The sequence below is a fragment of the Balaenoptera ricei genome, chromosome 9 (assembly GCF_028023285.1).
Source record: "Balaenoptera ricei isolate mBalRic1 chromosome 9, mBalRic1.hap2, whole genome shotgun sequence".
NCBI lineage: Eukaryota > Metazoa > Chordata > Mammalia > Artiodactyla > Balaenopteridae > Balaenoptera > Balaenoptera ricei.
Window position 1 is genome coordinate 38,250,097 of NC_082647.1, and position 22,032 is coordinate 38,272,128.

Genomic DNA, 22,032 nt, shown 5'->3' on the forward strand with positions numbered 1-22,032 from the left:
CCATTGTCTCCATCTCCTTTCACAGCGCCCTCTGTTTAGAGGTACACAAATAAATGTAGACCCTAGGTTCATTTCCTCAACCCGTATAACAGGAGAGATCATTTCCTCGGATGAAAGAATGAATACTTCCCACCTAAATATGTTTATTCTAGTTTCCCAGTAGAAATAAGCCAGAGAATTAATAAATAAAATCAGTGGCCCCATCAATATCCACTTGAGACAGTGAATTTATCTTGCTAGTTTTGTACTGACCAAGAATAGTCCTTATCAGACTTCCCTGGTGGCGCAGTGGTTAAGAGTCCATCAGCCAATGCAGGGGACATGGGTTTGAGCCCTGGTCCTGGAAGATCCCACATGCCATGGAGCGTGCACCACAAGTCCATGCACCACAACTACTGAGCCTGCGCTCTAGAGCCCGCGAGCCACAACTACTGAGCCCGTGTGCCGCAACTACTGAAGCCCACGCACCCTAGAGCCTGTGCTCCACAACAAGAGAAGCCACCGCAATGAGAAGCCTGAGCACCGCAACAAAGAGTAGCCCCCGCTCGCCACAACTGGAGAAAGCCCGCGCGCAGCAACAAAGAACCAACGCAGCCAAAAATAAATAAATTTAATTTAAGAAAAAAGAATATCCGTATAGAAAATGCTAACGTTTTGAAAGCTGTTCTAATTTCAACCAGCACCCGACTACTTATTATTAAAGGACAAAATATATAACTTTGAAGCTAATCTTTTTAGCTTCTATTGCATATGGAAAGTTTTTGATTTCTAGCTGCAATATGGTTCTCTTTAACCACTCACTCCCTCCTAGAGTTTTTTCTTAACTTTTTGGAAAGATCAATTCCAGATTGTCTTCAGGAGAGCTCTGGCTTTCTTTACAAGATCAGAGTTAAACTGTAGTATTAGGCTGGTAAAAATGGGTAATCTTTGACATGACTAATACAAGGAAATGTAATTATTGTTTTGTTCTTTGTGTCACTAGTTTTGCCAGACATATGTGAAAGATTCTCATCTGCTGACTGGAGAGAGCTTTTCTTTTTTTTCAAGAACTATTCATTTACAGAGTGATGACTTATTTGGTTCCCAAAGAAATCTGCTTCTTACCAGAAAGCTATTAGAACAAATTATCCTTTAATAACATAAAAGCCTGCTATGAGGTTGTTAAATTTATGTTTATGGTACAACAATTCTTGCTAATTAAAATGATTTTGGTTATAATAGAGATATGAAGAGCATTGTTTACATAGCTTTTTAAAGAATGCCAAGATCTACAAGACACAAGACGAAAAGGGGAAGGATAATGGTATAAATTGGAAAAAAATATTTTTTATGATGCGTTCAACTCAATGTCAGTGTCTCGAGGTTAGAAGAGTCCTCATACTGAAGAATGGACACCTGTTAGGTAGTGACCAGAAGGTACATTGACAGAAGTTCCTCAGGCTTTGAGCCCAAGTACAATTTAAGCAGCCACATTGGCTAGTTTGGTCCATTACCAAAGCACCTCTCTAGCTAATCAACTCCAAAAACGTTTAGAATTCCTGGCCTTTCCCCCTTAGAAAAACCTGTCACTCCTTCAAGTCAGCAGATTTATCCCCCCATCACTATTCATTTTCCCTTCTTCTACACACCAAGTAGCATCTGTCAAAATAACAACAGCAGTAGTAATGATAGCAGTTCAGATGGCTTAAGCAGGGATTTCATAATGTACAATGATCTGCTTTCTAAAATTGCCTTATATAGAGTCTCACAGCATCGTGCTTTTGCTGGACTCCAGCTTCTTACACTTTTGCTCGTATGTTTACTAAGTTCAGTGAGGACTAATGTACCGTCTAATGTGGTAAAGAAGTGTATGTGGATTCCTATAAAGTGTACCTTTAAAATGGCAACGTAATGTGTCCAGGTAAGTCAGAGTTGAGTTTTTGGCGACAAATGTTAAAACATTTTAGAGAAGTTTAATAAGATCCAGATACCTTTTTTTAATAAACCAAATATTTTCAATAAGCATGGCCCTGTAACAGTAATTTGAAATTAAATCTCTTATTAATGCCTTTATGTTATAGTCATAAACTGGAAACCTTTAAAATAAAATAAGTTTAAAATTAAAGAAATTATCCTTTGACTATCCATGATCAAATTTAATAAACAGGTTAATGTCTTACATATTTTTAATATTTTTAGTTGAATAGGCTGATTGTCCACTGGCAGTTAAACTAACAAAAAACAACAGAAAGTAACAAATGAAATGTGAATCAGTGGTAATAACATCCCCCCAGGAATCACCAGCCTATTCAATAAATGATAGGTAATGTTTAATACAGACAGCGCTGAGTTAAAAATATGTCACTGGGTCTCCTTACTTAATTTTTTAAAGACATTTATACAGAAAAATTCATCTGTTCTCTTGGTTCAAGATATCAAACTTCAAGCAGAGTAAAAAGCAGATACTTGCCAACCTAATTGTTGAGGAATTATCCATGCTTGTACTCTTTTTTATAGAACTTCTATAAGACTGAACTGAACAAGGAAGAGATGTATATACGCTATATCCACAAACTCTACGATCTGCACCTCAAAGCACAGAACTTCACAGGTAATTGTGTCTTTTGGCTCAGGTTGGGGGAAGTGGGCAGGTCACTGGTATATTAAAAATAATAACTCCTCTGTTTTTTTAATTAGAGCTGAGGACTCAAGCATTTCTCCTTTAAAAGTGGAATTTATTTTTAATTAGATTTATGTTTCTAAGTACTCTATGTTTTTAATATATTGGCTTTTTTTTTTTTTTTTTTTTACTGTATCTCTTTGTCTAGTTTTTTAGAGGTTGCTTTTGGGATTATAAAAAGCAACTTTTCACGGTCTACTTAAAGTTAGTATTTCACCACTTCAAGTTAAATATAGGAACTTTATGACCTCCCCACTTTACATTGTAGTGTCATAGGTATTACGTCTAGGTACATTGAAAACTCCGTCGGATAATGTCATAATTTTTAAGTCATATCTATTTTAAAGAATTTAAGAGGATAAAAATAATCTGTTATATTTACTCAGATATTTACCATTTCTGTTGGTCTTTCTTCATTCCTGAAATTCTCAGTTTTCCTCTGCTAACATTTTCATTCAACCTAAAGAACTTGTTTTAGTATTTCTTTTAGAGCAGATCTAATAGTGAAGAATTCTTAGTTTTCCTTCATCTTTATTTTACCTTCATCCCTGAAGGAAATGTTTGTTGGATAGTGTCTTTGTTTGGACAGTATCTTTGTTTCAGTACTTTAAAAATGTTGTTTTACTTTCTTCTGGCCTCCATTGTTTCTGATGAGAGATCTGTAGTCATTTAAATTGTTCCCCTGTATGTAATGTGTAATTGTCTCTGGTTGCTTTCAAGACTTTGTCTTTGGTTTGCAGCAGTTCAGTTATGATATATATGGGCATGGTTTTCTTTAAGTTTATCCTAGTTGGGTTTGCTGAGTTTCTTGAATCTATAAACTTATTTCCTTCACCAAATTTGGGAAGTTTTCAGGCATTATTTCTTCAAATATATTTTCTGCACTGATTCTCTCTTTTGGGACTCCAGTTTTATGGATGGCCAGCTTTATGACCTTTTGGTATCATTCTATAAGTTTCTCAGACCCTGGTTTGTTTTTCGGTTTTTTTTTTCAATTTTTCTTCTTTCTGTTTTTCAGATTGGATCATTTCGCTTCATCCATTTTCAAGTCCTTTGCTTCTCCTCTATCATTTCCATTCAACTATTGAGCCCTTCCAGTGAAATTTTAGGTTTTGTTATTTTTGTTATATAATTCTAAAATTCTTATTTAGCTATTTTTTTAATAGCTTCAATTTCTTTGCAAAGAACATGTATCTTTCTATTTCACGAGTGTTCACTTTCACTTCAAGTAGCATGGTTGTAATAGCTATTTCTTAGTATTTGCCTATAATTTCAACAACTGAATCATCTTGGAATTGGCATCTGTTATTGCCTTTTCCCTTTGAGATTTGTTTAGTTTTCCTGGTTCTTTGAATGTCAAGTAATTTTGGATTATATCCTGGGCATTTTGAATATTATGAGAGTTCATCTTCTGGAGAATGTTGACTATTTTTATTTTAGCAGAAAATCAGTTAGTTTCGGACCTCAAGTCCTGAGCCACCTTTTGAAGGTCAGTTTAGTTATCAAAGCCTTTGCAGCACTTTCCTGGTCTTCACTGCATGTATGTCACCCAGGGAGAGTCTGGGACATGGACATTTATCTATACCATAATTCATTTATCAAAATCTTTGTTATGTTGATTCTAGTTCATTCTACACATGTGCAGCTTGGGGGTGAGCCCAGGAAGTCATACACAGAATTTAAAACTTCCTTCCTCCATCTCCTTCCTCTCTCTGATATTTCTCACTCTTCCCATCTCCCAGGGGCTCCTTTTCCTAGTACTCTCACTTGATCCGAGCCAAAGTACTCAGAGCCAAGGCTTGATCCTCCACACTGTGATGTACTATGTACAGTTGGTCTCCCTGGGGGCAAAGCAGTGAAAGGAAAGAGAAAAATGGAAGCTGCTGCTGCTGCCACTGTGATTGCCCCTATTGTCACACTTCAGGTTTACAGCTTTGTCCCTGGGACTCAGAGTGGACCAGAAGAGTCAAAAGTACTCCATCCCACAGAAGGTCCTCTTCCCAGTCCTCTGACTAGAGGAGCTTTTCTTGGAGCTTTTTCTGTCTGTTTCCATTTGCAGTTCCAGGAGACAGGGGAGGCTAAGCCAGGAGATAGAAAAGGCAAAAAATAAAAACAAGGAACTCACCACTCTGTGGTCCTTCTTTTGAGTATTGATTTTCCTGTTCTGTCTACCTTCTCATTTACGGTTCAGAATTCTCCAAGAGTTGCTTTAGATATTTTGTCTGGGGTTTTTAGTTGAATCAGTGGGAAAGATACACTAGAATGTGCTTACTACATCTTAACGAGAATGAGAACCCTTTAATTGGATTTAGGAACTGCAGTACTTAGTCTTTTGCCACACTGTTCTTCCAAAGACCTCCTGAATCATGGTTCCTCCCTCAGCTTTAAAAGAGTAAAGGAACCTTTCTGAAGTGGTACTCGTGTTCCCAGAATTTAAATATGCCTCTAGCTACAGTTCCACTGTATCACTTGAGAGCATCACTGTTTACTCTTAAACTGGAGACTTCATGATACCTTTGATGCCTCTTATTCATGAAGTGCAATTGGTTCTGCTTCCTAAACATCAAAACCATTTCCTTTTCATTATTTCCAGTTTCACTGCCTCAAATAGGCCTTCATCATCTCTCACCTGGACTGCTTCCTAACTATCCCCAGAGTTACCTCAGCAAACTTTAACCTGCAGGCCGGCCAGCTGATTTTGTAAAGAAAGTTTTATTATAACTGAGCCACGCCTACTTAATTACATATTGTCTAAGGTTGCTGTTGTGCTCCACTGGCAGAGTTAAATAGTTGCAACAAAGTTGTAGTGTGGCCTGCAAGCCTAAATTATTTACTTTCTGGCCCTTTGAGAAAATTTTGCCAACCCCTTCTCTAGCTATAACTCTGTCAGTTCATGTCTTCTACAAAATAAAGCTGAAACTCTTTATTCAGAGCCCATCATAATTGAACCAACACCTGTCTGCTCAGCCTCATCTTACCTCTCGCACTACATTCCTAATTTTTATCCTTAAGAGCCAGCTCCTATATCATCTTTTCCATGAAGTTTTTACCTTCCTTCACTTCCCTCATCAACTCCGTGACCCAGCACTCCCTGCCATGGGCTGAGTTGATATTTCCAACTCTTTTCCCATTGCAATTTTTTCAGATTTCCATTAAAACATTTATCATGTTGTTTTTATTCATAGTTATATAAGGTGTATATGTGTGTGTGTGTGTGTTAATAGGTACGTAGGTAGGTAGTAGAGAGATCTTTAGTTGAAGGGTAAGTTCCTTGAGGACAGAGGTGATGTTTTCTTCTTCTTAGTCTTCTCAGTTCTTTGACCAGTGCCTAGCAGTGTGAGATTTAAATAAATGCATTACTAATGAATGCACTCAATGAGATTTTAATACCCTGAGAGCAGATTTCTCTCCTTCAATAATGGTAATTCCTTAATCACTCAGGAAGCCCCAGTATCTCTTCACACAGATGTGCTGATAGTTTTGATTAAATAAACTAAGATATTTGAGCTGGCTCTGTTGTCTGGGAGTTTTAAGTGGTTATTTTAAAGTAGTTTGTAGCCAATTTTTGAGAGAAATGGTGAACCTAGTTTTTCTATCTGTGAAAACAACCTAGTAGACTTGTTTTATTTTAAAGTCCATAAAAAAAAGAAATGAGAGAGGGAAGTGAGGACAAGCTCTTGCAGATATGTAACAGATGCATTTTGGTTTTCTGAAAATCCAAATCTGTCTATTTTGGAAACGAATAAATCTTTTTTCTTTAATTTGTTTACTCAGCTTGCAGTTTTTATGTTCCCCAAAGTCATAAGAAATAAGTTCTTTTCCTATATAACATGTTTCTTATTTCTCTTCTGTCCTCATTTTTGTGTGTCCTTGGAGAAAGTGAAATTGATGGAAAAACTTCTCTATCTTTATAGGATTCAGTTTAAATGGCTTAACCCTTTCCAGCCCTCTGTGACAGTGCCCTCCATTACTTGATTCATCTCCACTCTTCTCCTGTGTTATTTCTTTTTGCATATTGGTGTCCTCATTGTACACATCTCAAAACGATGGAATGAGATAGCCCATATTTAATTATGTGATGATGCCTTTTGTTCAGAATTATAAACACTTTTAAAAACATTGTCTATTGGAAATTTTGGATGTGATTCATCCTCCTCTTTTCAATATGTAGTATTGTCTTCTAAAGATGTAGAGGAATAAGTATACAACATATCATAACAAAACATCTACAATTTGTTAATGTGTTCAAACAACCTTAGTAGTCTGTTGTTAACACCTCAAAGGCATACATGTTTCCTTTAATGCTTCCTTTACACACACTGTTTACCTGAGGTATACATCATGATTTTCCCGAATCAAATTCTGAAACAGGTGTAATTTGTTTTCACACCTTTCCCATGTCACCATTCTGTCATTTGTCAGCTTCCTGTGCTGGCCCACCAATGCTTAACTTGTTTTTCCGTACTTCCCAGGGGCAAGTCACCCACACCTGACCTTCCAGCCATCCCCTGGACCTTCCCAGGGCAAACATGATTTGGAAAGCAGTTTAGGGATTAGAAACTCTTCATTGCTCCCCCTTTATTTCACTTTTTTATTGTGGTAAAATATACATAACATAAAATTTACCATCTTACCTATTTTTCAGTGTACAGTTTGGTGGCATTAAGTACATTCACATTGTTGTGCAACCGTCACCACCATCTGTCTCCAGAACTTTGTCACCTGCCCAATCTGAAACCCTGTACCCATTAAACAATAACTTCCCATTTTCCCCTCCCCCAATCCCTGGGAACCACCATTCTACTTTCTGTCTCTGTGAATTTGACCTTCATTGCCTTTTAGGTACCACCCTGCGGGCAGCTTCAGGCTTCAGCTGTGGGGAGGGGTTCCCTCAGTCCTCACCCCTCCCCCTTTTCACTGTGACATGGTTACTCTCAAGGGTATTTTTTGAGTGCTCAGGGAGACACACAAGAAATTTGAGAGACAAAGATGATAATTCCTGAGCTGTGTCACTAAGAGAAAATAGGAGTTATTTAGTAGCTAAAGCGGAAAGGCTGTGAAGGACCATAGGTGTCAGTTGGTGTGATAAGTGAGGGGAACCTTAGTTTGTACGGATAACAGGAGCAAAGAGTGTGGAGGACAGAAAAACAAAGAACACATGGTGTTTTCTTAGGTGCTTGGCATGATAAGAATATGTGGGTAATTAAAGGTTAGGAAATTATCTCAGGAGGCCTCAGAGAAAAGTAGAAGGCTATTCAAATGCAGCACAGCTCTGATGACCTGGTTATTATCATCACTATTCTTGTCCTCTGGAAAGCAGTCTCCCATGGCAACCTACGTTGTGGCAATTCAGCTGTTTCTGCATCCACTTATTAACCAACGCCCTTTAGCGGGTATTCCCTCTCTCCATCTCACCACAAGAAAGGGTTTGTCCAGTGCCCAAGCAAGAGAAGCCACCTCTGTCCCTGGTGGGCAGCTGCCTCTGGGTCAGGATGCATCTTGTTTCATTCAGCAAGAGCTGATGATGGGGTCAGGGGGCTGGAGGCTTCTTAGGAGAGACAGTGGCGGGCTCCTTCTTCCCTGTAACAAGTGGAGGGACAGTGGGAAAATGTGAGCGGAGGGACCATATCATGGGCAGCCTTCTCTGTCACTTTAGGAAATAAGAATTTGTTCTGTTAGTTACTTAGAGTCATTGGCTAGTTTTAATCAGGGGAGCAATGTGATCATTTGCAGTGAAGGCAAGTCATATTGGTAACAGTACACAAACTGAATGCTGGGGGATAAGAGACTGCTGGTGGGTGATGAAAGCTTTTTCTGCAGTCATTGAAGCTACAGGATTGAGCTCACCAAAGGTAATTAAAGAGGAAGAACGGCCAGAGCCTGTGCCTTACAGGACTTCTACACTTGAGAGAAAAGAGAAAAGTGATAGGAATCTAGCTCTTTATCACAACTATATGTTATACATTGAGATAGCCAAATCATAGTACTAGAACTTAACATGTTACTTAAGAGCTTTATGTGTAGTTACCCTTAAAGCAAATAGGTGAAAAAAAGAATTACCATTTATGGATATTGTGGTAAAAGCTCCTACTGTGTCTTTTGAGATGTGTGTGGAGGCGGTAGTTAAATGGAGAAATAACATAAGGGTTTGTTCATTTTATTCAATGCAGTAAATGCGTTGGCTATTATAGTGTTAGATTATTATTATTGTAGTCCTTCATCGGTGACAGTGAATTCTGGTTCCTATTCTTGATGTATTTGGCCATATTTATGGTTCAGGAAAAGAAGAGACCTGCAGAATGGCAAGTGTTCTATTAAATACAGTAGCTGTCAACTATGCTTAAGCCTGTGGGTCACCATTTTCACGCGTGTGTATAGAATGTCATCTCTTTTCATGTTTCCCCAAGAAATTCCAACCACACCAAACATGTCATGACTTCAGTAGCCATTACTGAAGATTTGTTGGGGCTAACCATGGGGGTCATAGCACACAGCCCCCACAGTTTGTACTCTCACACACACACACACACACACACACACACACACACACACACTGCTTATCCAATACTTTTACTCTTTCTTGTCCTTCCTCTGTTGCTAGATTTAAAAAATTTTTCTTCTCTGAACTCAGCTCCTCTCTAGCTTTGCCTCTCCTAAATTCTGCCTGTACCCTGACCCCCCCAACACACAAACACACACATGCACTACTCTCAGATTTTTCAGCCTTTTATTATCCAGGAGAATTTAGCTATCATTTTTTGCTTCCTAAGCATGCCCTTTGGAAGATGCCCATAGTCCCACTCCAAGGGATTTACCCATGAACTTCCTAGCAAACAAAAGCATGTCTCCCCTACCTACATCTTTGAACCAGCTACAGAGATACCCTTAAACATTTTTATTATGCTGGTAGCATATGAACGTTATGGGGGGGAAAAAAAAAAGGGAAGGAGAGAAAGAGAGAATAAAGAGAACCAAAAGATCAAACACAAATCTCTGATAATTCCATCTCCCAGGGGAACTCATCATTCATTAACCTTCTGTGGCATATATTCTGGACATTTTTTTCTTTAGTATCATGACATTCAGAGAATAGTATTTTCTCCAATTTGTCCCAAACCAGCCCCGTTTGAAGGGAGGTTCTTTGGGGTCCTGTCTCGATCATCACCTTCCCACTTGAATTTCAGAGGCCGCATATACTCTCCTGTTATATGATGAGCTGCTGGAATGGTCTGATCGGCCCCTCCGGGAGTTCCTGACCTACCCCATGCAGACAGAATGGCAACGCAAGGAGCACCTGCACCTCGCCATCATCCAGAACTTTGACAGAGGCAAGGTAGGTGGCCCCGCCCACCCGTGGCATCTCCCAAGGTGATTGTCACATTTCCTTTATTTCTAGTTCATTGATGGCCACCTCTTCAAGCAGGGGCCCTTGAATTTCAATGTGCATTAAAGACTCCAAAGAGTTTATTGAAATTAAGATTCCCAGGCCCTACTCCTGGACATTCTGATTAAGTAAGTCTGGCTTGAGGCAAGGGATTCTGCAATTTTAACAAGGACTCCAGGAAATTCCAATGTGTATGAACATGGGACCCCACCTTGAGAAACACTGATCTAGAGGTTTTGACACCCAGGCATTTTATTATCTGAAAAGCCATTATCACACCTCACTCAGCTCCCCAAATTGGCATGTAGTAATCTGCCTCCTTCCACTTTTTTTTTAAGGTAAAATAAATGAAACTAAATTTGTTTACAGCATTTTATGGCATCCCGTCATATACTGAGAGTTGCCACGGGGTGTTGAAAACCTCCCTGAGCTAATAAGGCGATGCAGCACATCACCTCCCTGCCCCTTGCTCCCTCTTCAAGGGTTTGCAGTGCTCTTGAAGAAAAATAATTGTGAATCTGACCCCGGTTGATTTGAACACTTGGATGCTTTGGTGATACGTGTCTTAGATTTACGTATATCTTCCAAAGTGCCAAGGTTAAACAGGAAATTAAAATACAGCCAGTGGCTGTCGTTCTCTTATAAGACATAATTGGGTACACCTAAAAATTTGATGCAAGGGAATTGCTTCTTTCCTATCCTCTTCTATTATTTATCAAACTACACTGACATATCGTTCGTTACGTTAATAGCAAAGAAATGCCTCTGTGCCCTCCTGCAGTAAAGTTTCCACCCTTAAGATAAGCTGTTACAAAACCTCTGGCTGCATCTCTTGGCCCATTCTCAGGAGCTTGTGCTGGATCAGGGCTTGGAGACTACGGCCCATGGGTCAAATTGTTCACTGCCTGTTTCTGTTCAGCCCACAATCTAAGAATCACTTTTACATTTTTAATTGGTTGAACGAAATCAAAAGAAGAATGATTTGACATGAGAAAATTACATGAAATTCCCTTTTCATTGTCTATAAAGTTTTATTGGAAGCCAGCCAAGCTCATGTGTGTCTATACGGATGTGTTTTCATGATTTAACAGCAGTTGAGTGGTTGTGACAAAGGCTGTATGGTCCACAAAACCTAAAGTATTTACTGTTTGGTGAAGAAATTTGCCGATACCTGAGCTAGATCAAAGGATTTCTGCATTTCTCCTTAGAGTAACCAGCTGGATTAAACCCTCACAATTTACGAGTGAAATTGGGCCAAACAAGGAATCCACTGTGCCAGTTGTGGATAATTGGGCCTTAGGGTTCGGTGGCAGTTCCCCCCACCCCAGCATTGAGGGCCTGCTTATTCATCTCCTTGACCATTGTGGAACAGCAGTTATTTCAAGATGATAATTTTGTTTCTTTGTTTTTTACCTATACATTTACTTTTTTAAAAAAAATTTTATTGAAGTAGAGTTGATTTACAATGGTGTGTTAATTTCTTTGGTACAGCAAAGTGACTCAGTTGTACATATATTTTTTTTCATATTCTTTTCCATTGTGGTTTGTCACAGGCTATTGGATATAGTTCCCTGTGCTATACAGTAGGACCTTGTTGTTTATCCAACCCCTATATATACTAGTTTGCATCTGCTAACCCCAACCTCCCACTCCATCCCTCTCCCACCCCCAAAACCCTTGGCAACCACGTCTGTTCTCTGTGTCTGTCTTTGTTTCGTAGATATGTTGATCTGTGTTGTATTTTAGATCCCACATACAAATGACATCATATGGTATTTGTCTTTCTCTGTCTGACTTACTTTGCTTTAGTGATAATCTCTAGGTTCATCCGTGTTGCTACAAATGGCATTATTTCATTATTTTTGATGGCTGAGTAGTATTCCATTGTGTGCATATGTGTGTGTGTGTGTGTGTGTGTGTGTGTGTGTGTGTGTATGTGTGTGTGTATACACCACATCTTCAAGATGATAATTTTGAAATGATGCCAGGAAATGTTGTTTTTGTGCCATATGTTAATGACTTGTGGTGGGTTATCATTTCCCACTCTAAAGATTTTTGATAGTTAACATGTTAATTACATGCTGTTTTCATGCTTAAAATTGCAGTGGTTCCTTAAGGGTAGGTTATAAAGGTTAAGAAGTAAGGCTTGATCATCTGAAAGCAGTCACCTCCTGACCTCTGGGTGGAAGTTAGTAAATGTTGTGAGATCATGAACATTTATGTCATTCACTTGTCCACAGTGTTGGGAGAATGGCATCATCTTGTGCCGGAAGATTGCAGAGCAGTACGAAAGTTATTATGATTATAGAAACCTGAGCAAGATGAGGGTAAGGTACCTGGATGCATCCTAATCGGGTTATGGAATCCTTTTTTGCTTAGCTTTCCAATACGGCGCTATGAAATTAGCTTTGTGATGGTCTTGATATGTCTTGCAGAAAAGCTTTTTAAAGATGCCTTTCCTCTGAAGCATACCCCTCTATTTATACAGAGAAACAACATGTTGATCTGTGTGATTTTTCTGATTAATATACAAAAAGGGAGCCCTTGATCTATTCTAAACACATCTGACATATGAAATATAAAATTTAACCCAAGATAAATACTTTTGGTTTGTTAAGGATACTCTCCACACTATTAGAAGAGCTTGCCACTTGCACACAAATCTCTGTAACAATGTACCATTCTTAGTCCCATAATCTGCACAGCAAAATAGTAAAAATGACTAGCTGACACGTTTTTAAATATTTGGGGGTTAACTTCTATAGGTGTCAAATCTTTTTCACTTCAGAAATATGTTTTTATTTGCTAAACTGAAACCAAGGTCTTAGTACCCAAGAGCCCAAGGAGTTTAATATTTTGTGTCCCTGAACAAATGTTTGATACCTTCTTTTCTTTCAGATTCGTGCAAGTCCCTCTGGTACTCCAAGTCCTGTTCTTTAAAGTCATGAACACTTGGTGTCATCTTGTAACACTTAAGCTCTTCAGGGTTTCTAAAACAGGATCATCAGCTTTTATACATACATTTTAAAAAAAGATGATGGTGTTGCCTTTTAATGCTGAGGTAGCAATTTAAGAGATGATCTCATAAACCTTTAACAGCTCAAAATCCCTTACACCACAAGTGACTTTTTCAGCTGGCAGGAGCTGGCCCTGTACTTTGGGCATAGTATTTCATGTCAGCAGTTCATCGATATTTCTCCTAACATCAAAACCAAGGAGGAAAAGCCTTGTTTTAACTTCAGTCCATCATGCTGGCGCTGGCAGGCGCTGCAGTTTTATATAAAAATGTTGCTGTGCTTCTCTGAGCATCCTCTCCCCGGAACAGAATCGAGGTTACAGTGTTTGCCCGTTAGAGCCCTTGGGTGCCATAGTCACTAAGATTTTTATAAACCCAAAGCATTGCACTTCACGCCAACTGCTCTTTTGGGTGCTGTTACTGGGGGCGGGGGAAGGGGGAATGTTTACAAGTGAAATATTAGTCTTCCTGTGGAAACCCTGGGGATAATAATACCATGAATGGGAAACCATAAGCTTTATGTACTTCGTAGTTCCAACCTTGTCAAAGACACACTTAAGAGCTTTCAGCCCAGACAGCACTTTGCTCTATGGGCCCCCGTTGGTTTGGTTTATTGGTTTATCCCTGTCCAACCTGTACAAGGTTGCACCTTCCAAATGTCCCAAATTTCCATGGCCCAGGAAAACCGAGTCCACAGGTGAGTACGAGAATTCTCCAGAATTTGCCTCGAACAGTTCATGTTAATTTTTGTCTTATTGTGAAGAAAATATTTCCTCGATAGACCAGGTGCATAGAAATCATCCTCTCTGGTGAGAACACGTAATAATATACTCGATCCTTTAAAGCAGGGGTCAGGAAACTGCAGCCTGTGTGCCTCGCAGAATTGAGTAGTTGTGACAGGGACCATGTGGCCTGCAAAGCCTAAAATATTTTATTTTATCTGGTCATTTACAGAGTAAGTTTGCTGATCCCTGCCTTAAAGCACAGAAAGGGAGTCAAACCTTCTTTTCTGCAAACTGAACTAAAATGATGTTCTCCTTTTTATAGAAGAAATATCCTCTTCTATGAGGTGGTAGAGCTAAAAGATGAGATAAAATGATTAAAGTTTCCCCTGTTCTTTGCTAGATGATGGAAGCCTCTTTGTATGACAAAATTATGGACCAGCAACGTCTTGAACCAGAGTTCTTCAGAGTTGGATTTTATGGGAAAAAATTTCCATTTTTCTTAAGAGTAAGTAATATACTCTTTAATTTGCTTTTATACTTCCAATATAGATATCCCAATCAAGCAAACTAAGATCTGAATGACATTTTATCCTTTTAAGACAGGGTAAAATAACGTCATGAGATTTTCTTTTAACTTTGGAGTTTGCAAACACACTCATTTAGAATGACTTGTTTTGTGTAATTTCCCAAGATTTCAAACAATCATTTGATTTTTCTTCTTAAGTTTCTAAGCTTACTATATCTTATGAGCAGTCTCTGGCAATTACAGTTGCTTCCCCTGTGTGATAGAGAGTCTCTCTTCAGAATGCGGTTTCCGTAGAGTTAACATTCGAGAGAAATGGCCGGAGTTGCAGAAAACATAGCGGCTTCACATTATGTGCAAACTCTTCCTCCAGAATCACGTGAAGAGCGTTGTTTGGCCTAGTCGATTCTGTGAAAAGCTAAATGGCACTCAGCAAAGAGATGCAATTTATTGCTAGTAGAAACTATTTCTACAAAGGAAAATTTTCCAGACTTTCTAAGGTACCTACTGGATAGTAAAATACTTGATTCCATTCTCACCGTTGTTCACACTGTACCGAGAAGTCTCTTATGTGCTTGAATACTTATATAACATTTCGATAAGTAACATCCCACTTACACTTGCTTACCTAAAAGCTTTGGTTGGGAGAGGAAATTCACCTCCCCAAGCAACTAAGGAGAAGTGTCTAGGATAATTTTGTAACATTGAGTGAATTCATTACAAACTTTAAATCTCAATATACAAATATTTTGGTATTTGTGTTGCCCTAAATACCTTGCTTTAACTGTCAGTACCTATGGATAGATACAGGATGGGGGTACTTGAAGGCGAACAGAGAGGAGAAAGATTTGACTTCATTGTTTCTTTAATAGTCATTAACTTAACCTGCCTTTCAGAATAAAGGTTTTATATATATAAAACCTTTATTCATATATATATATAAAATACCCAAACACCATAGGCAAAGATTGATTTAGTATTACATAGAACAAATGCTCAAATAACAAATCAATCATCTTTAACTGATTGAAATGACAGTGTATTTGGGTGCCACGCAGACATAAGTAAAATCTCTTTGTTGGATTAAAGAGGAGCCACATGACGTACCCGACCAGGGATGGAGCCCACAACCCCTGCATTGGAAGGTGAAGTCCTAACCACTGGACTGCCAGGAAAGTCCCAGAAAAAAGTGAACTTTTAGGTTAAAGAAAATGTTATAGCATATATTATAATGTATATTATACATTAGATTATTATTCATCTATTTGTCTTTATACCAAATGAGTCATACAATATGATTTTTAATATTTTTTATAGAGAAAGCAGCCCACAAAAGTGTTGTAGCCCTGATCAAATTCTGAATTCAGCTAGCAAGTGTATTACGAAGTATCCTAGATGTCTATCTAGTATGTGCAATTAGTGTTAATTAAAAGTGTAAAGTTTTTAAAAATCAGAAGCAGTTTAGGAGCCATAATTTTAAAGGGAATTTAGCAAATTAGAGGACTGCATCGGCTAATAAAATGAATTTTGTTAAAAAGTCAATTGGAATAAATCAATCTCTATATCACTGTTCTTTTGAAAACAGCTTTTCTAGAAATAAATGGCATTTCCTTCAAAATGAAAGAGAAGGGTCACCCTCTATTGGTTTCTAAAGAGCACTGTACCCTTTGGAATCATGAGGCTAGACCTTTTTTTAGGAAATCAGATTCTAGTCTGTTCTTTGATTTAAAAACAAATATCAACATTAAAAATTTCCTTTCATTGTTTGATCAATTTCCAGAAAATATTTAAAGCTCAAATAAATTAATATATTTATATGATTATATGATCAAAGTAGGTTTTTTTTACCCTCATGGAAAATGGGTTCTTTATTGACAATGTTTTATATGCATAGAATATGTTTGAATAATGATTTGTCTAAGGAGAATGACTGAGGTCAAGGATGGGAAAAAGATTTACTTTTTATTGTATGCCCTGTACTATTTGGGAATTCTTTATACCACAGGTATGTGTTTCCTTTAAAAAAAAAAAAAAGACGATTAAAAAAAAGTAAGTATTAATAAATACGACCCAGCAATTCCACTCCTAGGTATATATAATCAAGAGAATTGAAAACATAGAGCCACACAAAGACATGTACATGAGTATTCATAGCAGCATTATTCATAATTGCCAAAACAAGGAAACTGTCCAAATGTCCATCCACTGATGAATGGATAAACAAAATATGGTACAGCTATACAATGGAATATTCAGCAGTAAGAAAGGAATGAGGTACTGATATATGCTACAAAATGGTTGAACCTTGAGAATATTATAAGTGAAAGAAGCCAGTCACAAAAGGCCACATGTTATATAATTCCATTTATATGAAATGTCCAGAATAGGCAAATCTATGGAAACAGAAAATAGATTAGTGGTTGTCAAGGACTGAGGGGAGGGGAACTAGGGAGTGACTGCTAATGGGCATGAGTTCCTTTTTGAGGTAATGGAAATAATCTGAAATTAGATAGTGCTGATAGTTGCACAACTGTGTGAATATACTAAAAGCAACTGAATTGCATACTTCAAAAGGGTGAATTTTATGGTATATGAACTACATCTCAGTAAAGCTGTGGTTTAAAAAAAAAAAAAAAATTGATGGAGGAAATGCTTAATTCCTCTTTATTTCTCAGAAACTCAAATATCAGACCCAAAATTTATGTTTATTCCAAAATGATTTCTTAATACCATTGAATGACTTTACGCTTAGAGGAACTCCCCTGATTTTACAAACTGTTGTGATGTATAAGCATTTTTTTAGAACTGTTTCAGTTTTTCAAGTATTCAGATATTTATTTGGGGACTTCTGTAAGATGCAGGAAGGTATGTATTGCCTTATTTTATCAAACAAACTTATTATCTTTTTTAAAGAAGTTTATTTTATATTGGAGTATAGTTGATTTACAATGTTGTATTAGTTTCAGGTGTACAGCAAAGTGATTCAGTTATACATATACATATATCTATTCTTTTTCAGATTCTTTTCCCATATAGGTTATTAAAGAGTATTGAGTAGAGTTCCCTGTGCTATACAGTAGGTCCTTGTTGATTATCTTTTGAGTAGAAAAAAAGCAAATAATACAGCATCAGAAGGTATGACTTCTATCGAGAAAGTTTTAAATATAGGATTGTTTGGGGGGTCTTAATTTCTAGGGAGTCTGTCTTAGCTTGTGTTTTTCAAAGGATCGTGATTCATTGAGAGGCTTGTGGGGAATTGTGGCAGGTTCTCAGCACCCAATCCTGCTGTCGTTTCCTCTGTGTGCCTGCAGCTGCTTTTTCTCAGCTGCAACCCCGAGCCCTCTGCCCATGGGTGGTTTCTAACTTCCTCACTTTGGCCCAGAGTTCTTCCTCAGGGCATTTGACGCAATCACAGAAACCTCACAGAGCTGAGAAACACTGAGACCCTTGGGCCTTAACTCCCCAGACCACAAATCACTGTATTTCTTAAAGATCTGCAAGGCATGTTATCCCACAATCTTTCTTGGTCTCAGTAGCTCCTAGGAGTTTTTCCTGGACGTAGCAGGCCATGTTCAGAACAGAGAGAGCTCAGGCCTTGGACTCAGACCTGAGCTTAAATCTCATACAAAGTATGTAACAATCTTGATCCTCAGTTCCCAATTATAAAATGGGGGGGCGGAGGTAACAACCTCTCAAGTTTATTTGGGTTAAATAAGGTATGTGCAGAGAGCCTAGTCAATGACTGTGCTCAACAATTATAATTTCATTATCATTAAACTGTCAGAAAGAGTTCCTCGTCGATAACGGAATCATGAAGGCACTTGTTAGAAACGTGCCCATCTTTCCAGCTCTGTGGCCTCCATCAAGGATGACCTTCACCATTCTTTCCTCAGTGAGAGAGAGTCCTAACCACAGAATGTTAATACATATTGTAAGAACAAAACCAAAAACAGACAAAAATTTAGCAAGACCTTAAAAGTCCCAAATCTTAGCTTCAGCCAGTTAACAGAATTCCTGGCTACAGAAGGCTGAGCTGAGCTGGGGATGGCAGGGAAGCTTCCCGTGCCAGCCCAGTTGAGAGCTGGAATGCAGACAGGCCTAGTCTTCCTTTATATGGAAGGATCTTGGAATGAACGTGTTAAGGCTGATCTCAGTGACCTTTATAAAAAGAATGCAGTAAAGTGTATTTTTAGAGATTGCACTTCCTTTGCTTTCTTCCAAATTGAGAATTTATCCACTTAACTTTGATATCCAGTTTATGAAAATAATCTGTAACACATGTGTTCACTAACATTTGGAGGGAACAGGATTGCTTTGTTTTGTGCTTCAGTGCTCTGAGAATCAGACGCCCCTTTTGCACCTCATGCAGGTGAACCCAGAAGAGTGAGGCATGCTACTGGAACTTATCAAAAGCAATAGAGAGTTACGCTCATGACCTTTGCTCTGCATTTTTAATATTTGGGTAAATTCTTTAGACTGTTCCAGTGTATTTTTTTGGTTATAGTCTATTGATGTTGGGCCTATGCTTAGTTACCGCCAGTGTCATTTATTTTGGCTTCTCTCTGTAATTAAAGCACCCAATTATATGGTCCTGATTTGTTTTTTCTGATTTCACCTCCAGAATAAAGAGTTTGTGTGTCGAGGACATGACTACGAAAGGCTGGAGGCCTTCCAGCAGAGAATGCTGAACGAGTTCCCCCACGCCATCGCCATGCAGCACGCCAACCAGCCCGACGAGACCATCTTCCAGGCGGAAGCTCAGTGTATCCACACCTAGAAGGGCTGGATTCCAGTTAGATCGCACTGGCCTTTAGCTGCAGAGCATTTTCATGCAGGTGGTTCAACTACTGATCCCTTTTCAGTAGCTCTGTTCTTACTCTCCCTCTTTCTCATTGTCTTAATTTTAGGTTAGCTCCTTCCAGACAGAATTATGATAGTTATTCTCATGGTTTAGTTGAAAAGAAATCCCTTAAGGATTCTGTTAAACAATTTTCCTCCTTTTAGTTACAACTTTTCTGTGTCTCAGCCCTGCTTTTAAAGCTCCTTTTTAGGGATTTCCCTTAGAATAATTTTCCTCTGGCATCCCCTGTAGAAACTACTTGAATTCAGTTCAAGGAAATGATAGCACTATGTTTATTGGGACATATCATTACCCCCTTTTCCCTTGCTATTTTTATTCTGGATGGAAGGGGAGAGAGTTACCCCCCGTGTCTTCCAAGGACTCTTACTATGGCATCCTGGACAGCACTTCATCATTTAATAATTGCCGTATAATTACACACTCCCATTGTGTAAACATGAACAAGGCAACTGAAATTACCCAGGCATTAGAGGCAAAGGGAATTCACCCCAGCACTCTTTTCTGAATTCCTCTGTCTTTTTCTGAAACTGATGATCTTAAAGAAGACCAGAAACTCCCCCTGAAAATTACAGATGCCATTTCAAAGTAGAAACTTAAATGCACCAGAAGCAATGTAAGGAAGAAATTTTGCTATCCTTCTTTGAATGAGAAGAGAAGAAGGTAAACATACAAATAAATATGATAGCCTTTAAAGTAGTTTTTAAAAGTATCAACTACAACTAAACACTCTGCTTATCAATACAAGATTTGAGAGAGTGGATACCACAAATGTGGGAAGGCTGGAGACAGGAGCATATGAGTTACTATCAGTACTGGTTACTATCTTTGGTTGCGTGGGTATTTGTACATTGTTTTACAAACAAACAAATTTTAAAAAGACCATATGTGCCCTAAAGATGAGTGTCTCATGACCAAGGATTAAAATTAAAACAATCCTGAGTATGTGAGATCCAAGCCATTCCTACCCACCCCCAACCAAAAAGAAAAAAAATCAATGATAAATAAATTCACAGGACATAGAAATTTCAAACTGATACTTTGTCAGAATGACCTATGTAAAACTACTTTAAGGCTTGTAGTTTGAGAGGCGATTTGCTACGAACCGAGTTCTTGGTACCTTCTTGGCAGTTTTGACTTGGCTCCAAATAGAAACACCAGATTGTTTCCCATCCTCTTCTCTCTGCCACAGCTCAGCTCGAGCCAGACTTCCACAGAGTTTGCCAAGTCAGGTCCCCTCCTTGACTCTTGAATCCTAGATTTGCAGATATACGCCGTGACTCCCATCCCGGAGAGCCAGGAGGTCCTGCAGAGGGAGGGTGTCCCGGACAACATCAAAAGTTTCTATAAAGTGAATCACATCTGGAAATTCCGCTACGACAGACCGTTTCACAAAGGCACTAAAGATAAAGAGAATGAATTCAAGGTACTAGGCCGTTCTTATGACACGCGGTTTCCTCAGATAGACTGTGAACTCCTGGGGGCAAAATGCTTGATAAATATTTACTCAGAATAGAGTCAAGTGATAAAGCTAGAAGGGACCAGAAATCATGTGGTCTAGTTGTTCTCAAACTCTACCATGTAACAGGGTGACATGGGGTGCTTTCTAATCAAGCAGATTTCTTAGCCCAGGAATTCTGACTCATTGGGTCATAGAGGAAGCCCTGAAGTTTATGACAATTTTAATGGCAGTGGTCCTCGGTCCAGTTTTTGAGCTCTCATGGTTCATCTCAGTCCTCTCATTCATTCAGGTTTAACCAACTGTGGGAACCTCAGGATATTTATTCTCAGTTACAAGAGACTGCCGTGAGTAAAGGATACTGAAGGAACAGGGGATTCTGAGACAGAACCACTGGGGAGCCTGCTGGTGCAGTGGGAGAGTTCTGTGCTGTCTTTTGCTGCATTTTCTTATTAGAATGCTGTGTAACTAGGACTTCTGAGAGGACCCAGAATAAAAACAAACCATAGACTGTTTGCATGCGTTGAGTTCTCCATCCTCAGTAGTTCCGATATGCCTTGCTAATTCTCTCTCAGCCGGAAGGGGCAAGGTTTCTCACAGCCACCCTGGGGGAAAGGGGCAAGATTGTTCCACCGATAAATTATAATCTGCTCTTTCCTTGATAACAATGACAAAGTGAGACCATACAGATCCCCAGTTAGTATTTCCCCCTAAACAGAGAATGTAAAATGAATGTAGGATTGTGGGTGACTTGGCTTAGCTTCTTTCATCACAGCGTCTCTACTTAAGCTGGGAAATGTTCTCCTATCAGCTATGATTGTCTGATGTGAACTTGCCTTGTCACCGCTGCCTAAGTGTCAGTCCCCAGTTCTCCCAGCAGTAACTTCAGGAGTTACTCACAGCCAAGTGATCAGAGGGAAAGCTGGATAGTTTTGCAGTGTTATGATGAGACTGAGCAAAGCATAGTCCTTTGGGCAAGGAGGTTGACGGGTTAAATATCAAGGCCAGGAAACCACTGGAAAGTAGCACTAGGATGTTATTGAAAAGCTCCATGACCATTTTCTATTCCTTTTGGATACCTTAATTTTTCTTTTGGCCTTCCAAAACCAATTAAAGATCATTAATGTATAATATAGTTTTCATTGCAAGTTTCCAGTAGATAAAAAGTCCAAGATCCACCAGAGTTGGACAGATGACTTGTTCAGAGTGGCGTTCTAATTACCCCAGACCCTGCACTAGAACCCGCACCTTCTGATGCCGTCTCCATTGCTTCTTCCGCTGCACCACATTTCCTCTTGGCCATCACGTTAAATATTTATCAGTGTTGTAGCAACCCTCCTAAAATAAATAAATAAATCTGGCTCCTTCCTCCTGTGCTCACAGCCCTCAACATCGGGCTCCAAACTGC

At 38.8% G+C, this 22,032-nt stretch overlaps 1 protein-coding gene across 3 annotated transcripts in view; it reads left to right on the forward strand.

The window, feature by feature from the left end:
* The window catches only part of DOCK4 (dedicator of cytokinesis 4), a 492,329-nt gene that overhangs the window by 442,138 nt on the left and 28,159 nt on the right, over positions 1-22,032 (forward strand). For all 3 annotated transcript variants that reach the window (XR_009505001.1, XM_059933591.1, XM_059933592.1), the window contains exons 35-40: positions 2,497-2,590; positions 9,844-9,992; positions 12,284-12,370; positions 14,185-14,289; positions 18,929-19,070; positions 20,425-20,591. Coding sequence is in view for 2 of the 3 variants with exons in the window: in XM_059933591.1 (XP_059789574.1) it covers positions 2,497-2,590; positions 9,844-9,992; positions 12,284-12,370; positions 14,185-14,289; positions 18,929-19,070; positions 20,425-20,591 (744 nt within the window). In the remaining variant the exon portion in view is untranslated. The remainder of the gene's footprint in view (positions 1-2,496; positions 2,591-9,843; positions 9,993-12,283; positions 12,371-14,184; positions 14,290-18,928; positions 19,071-20,424; positions 20,592-22,032) is intronic.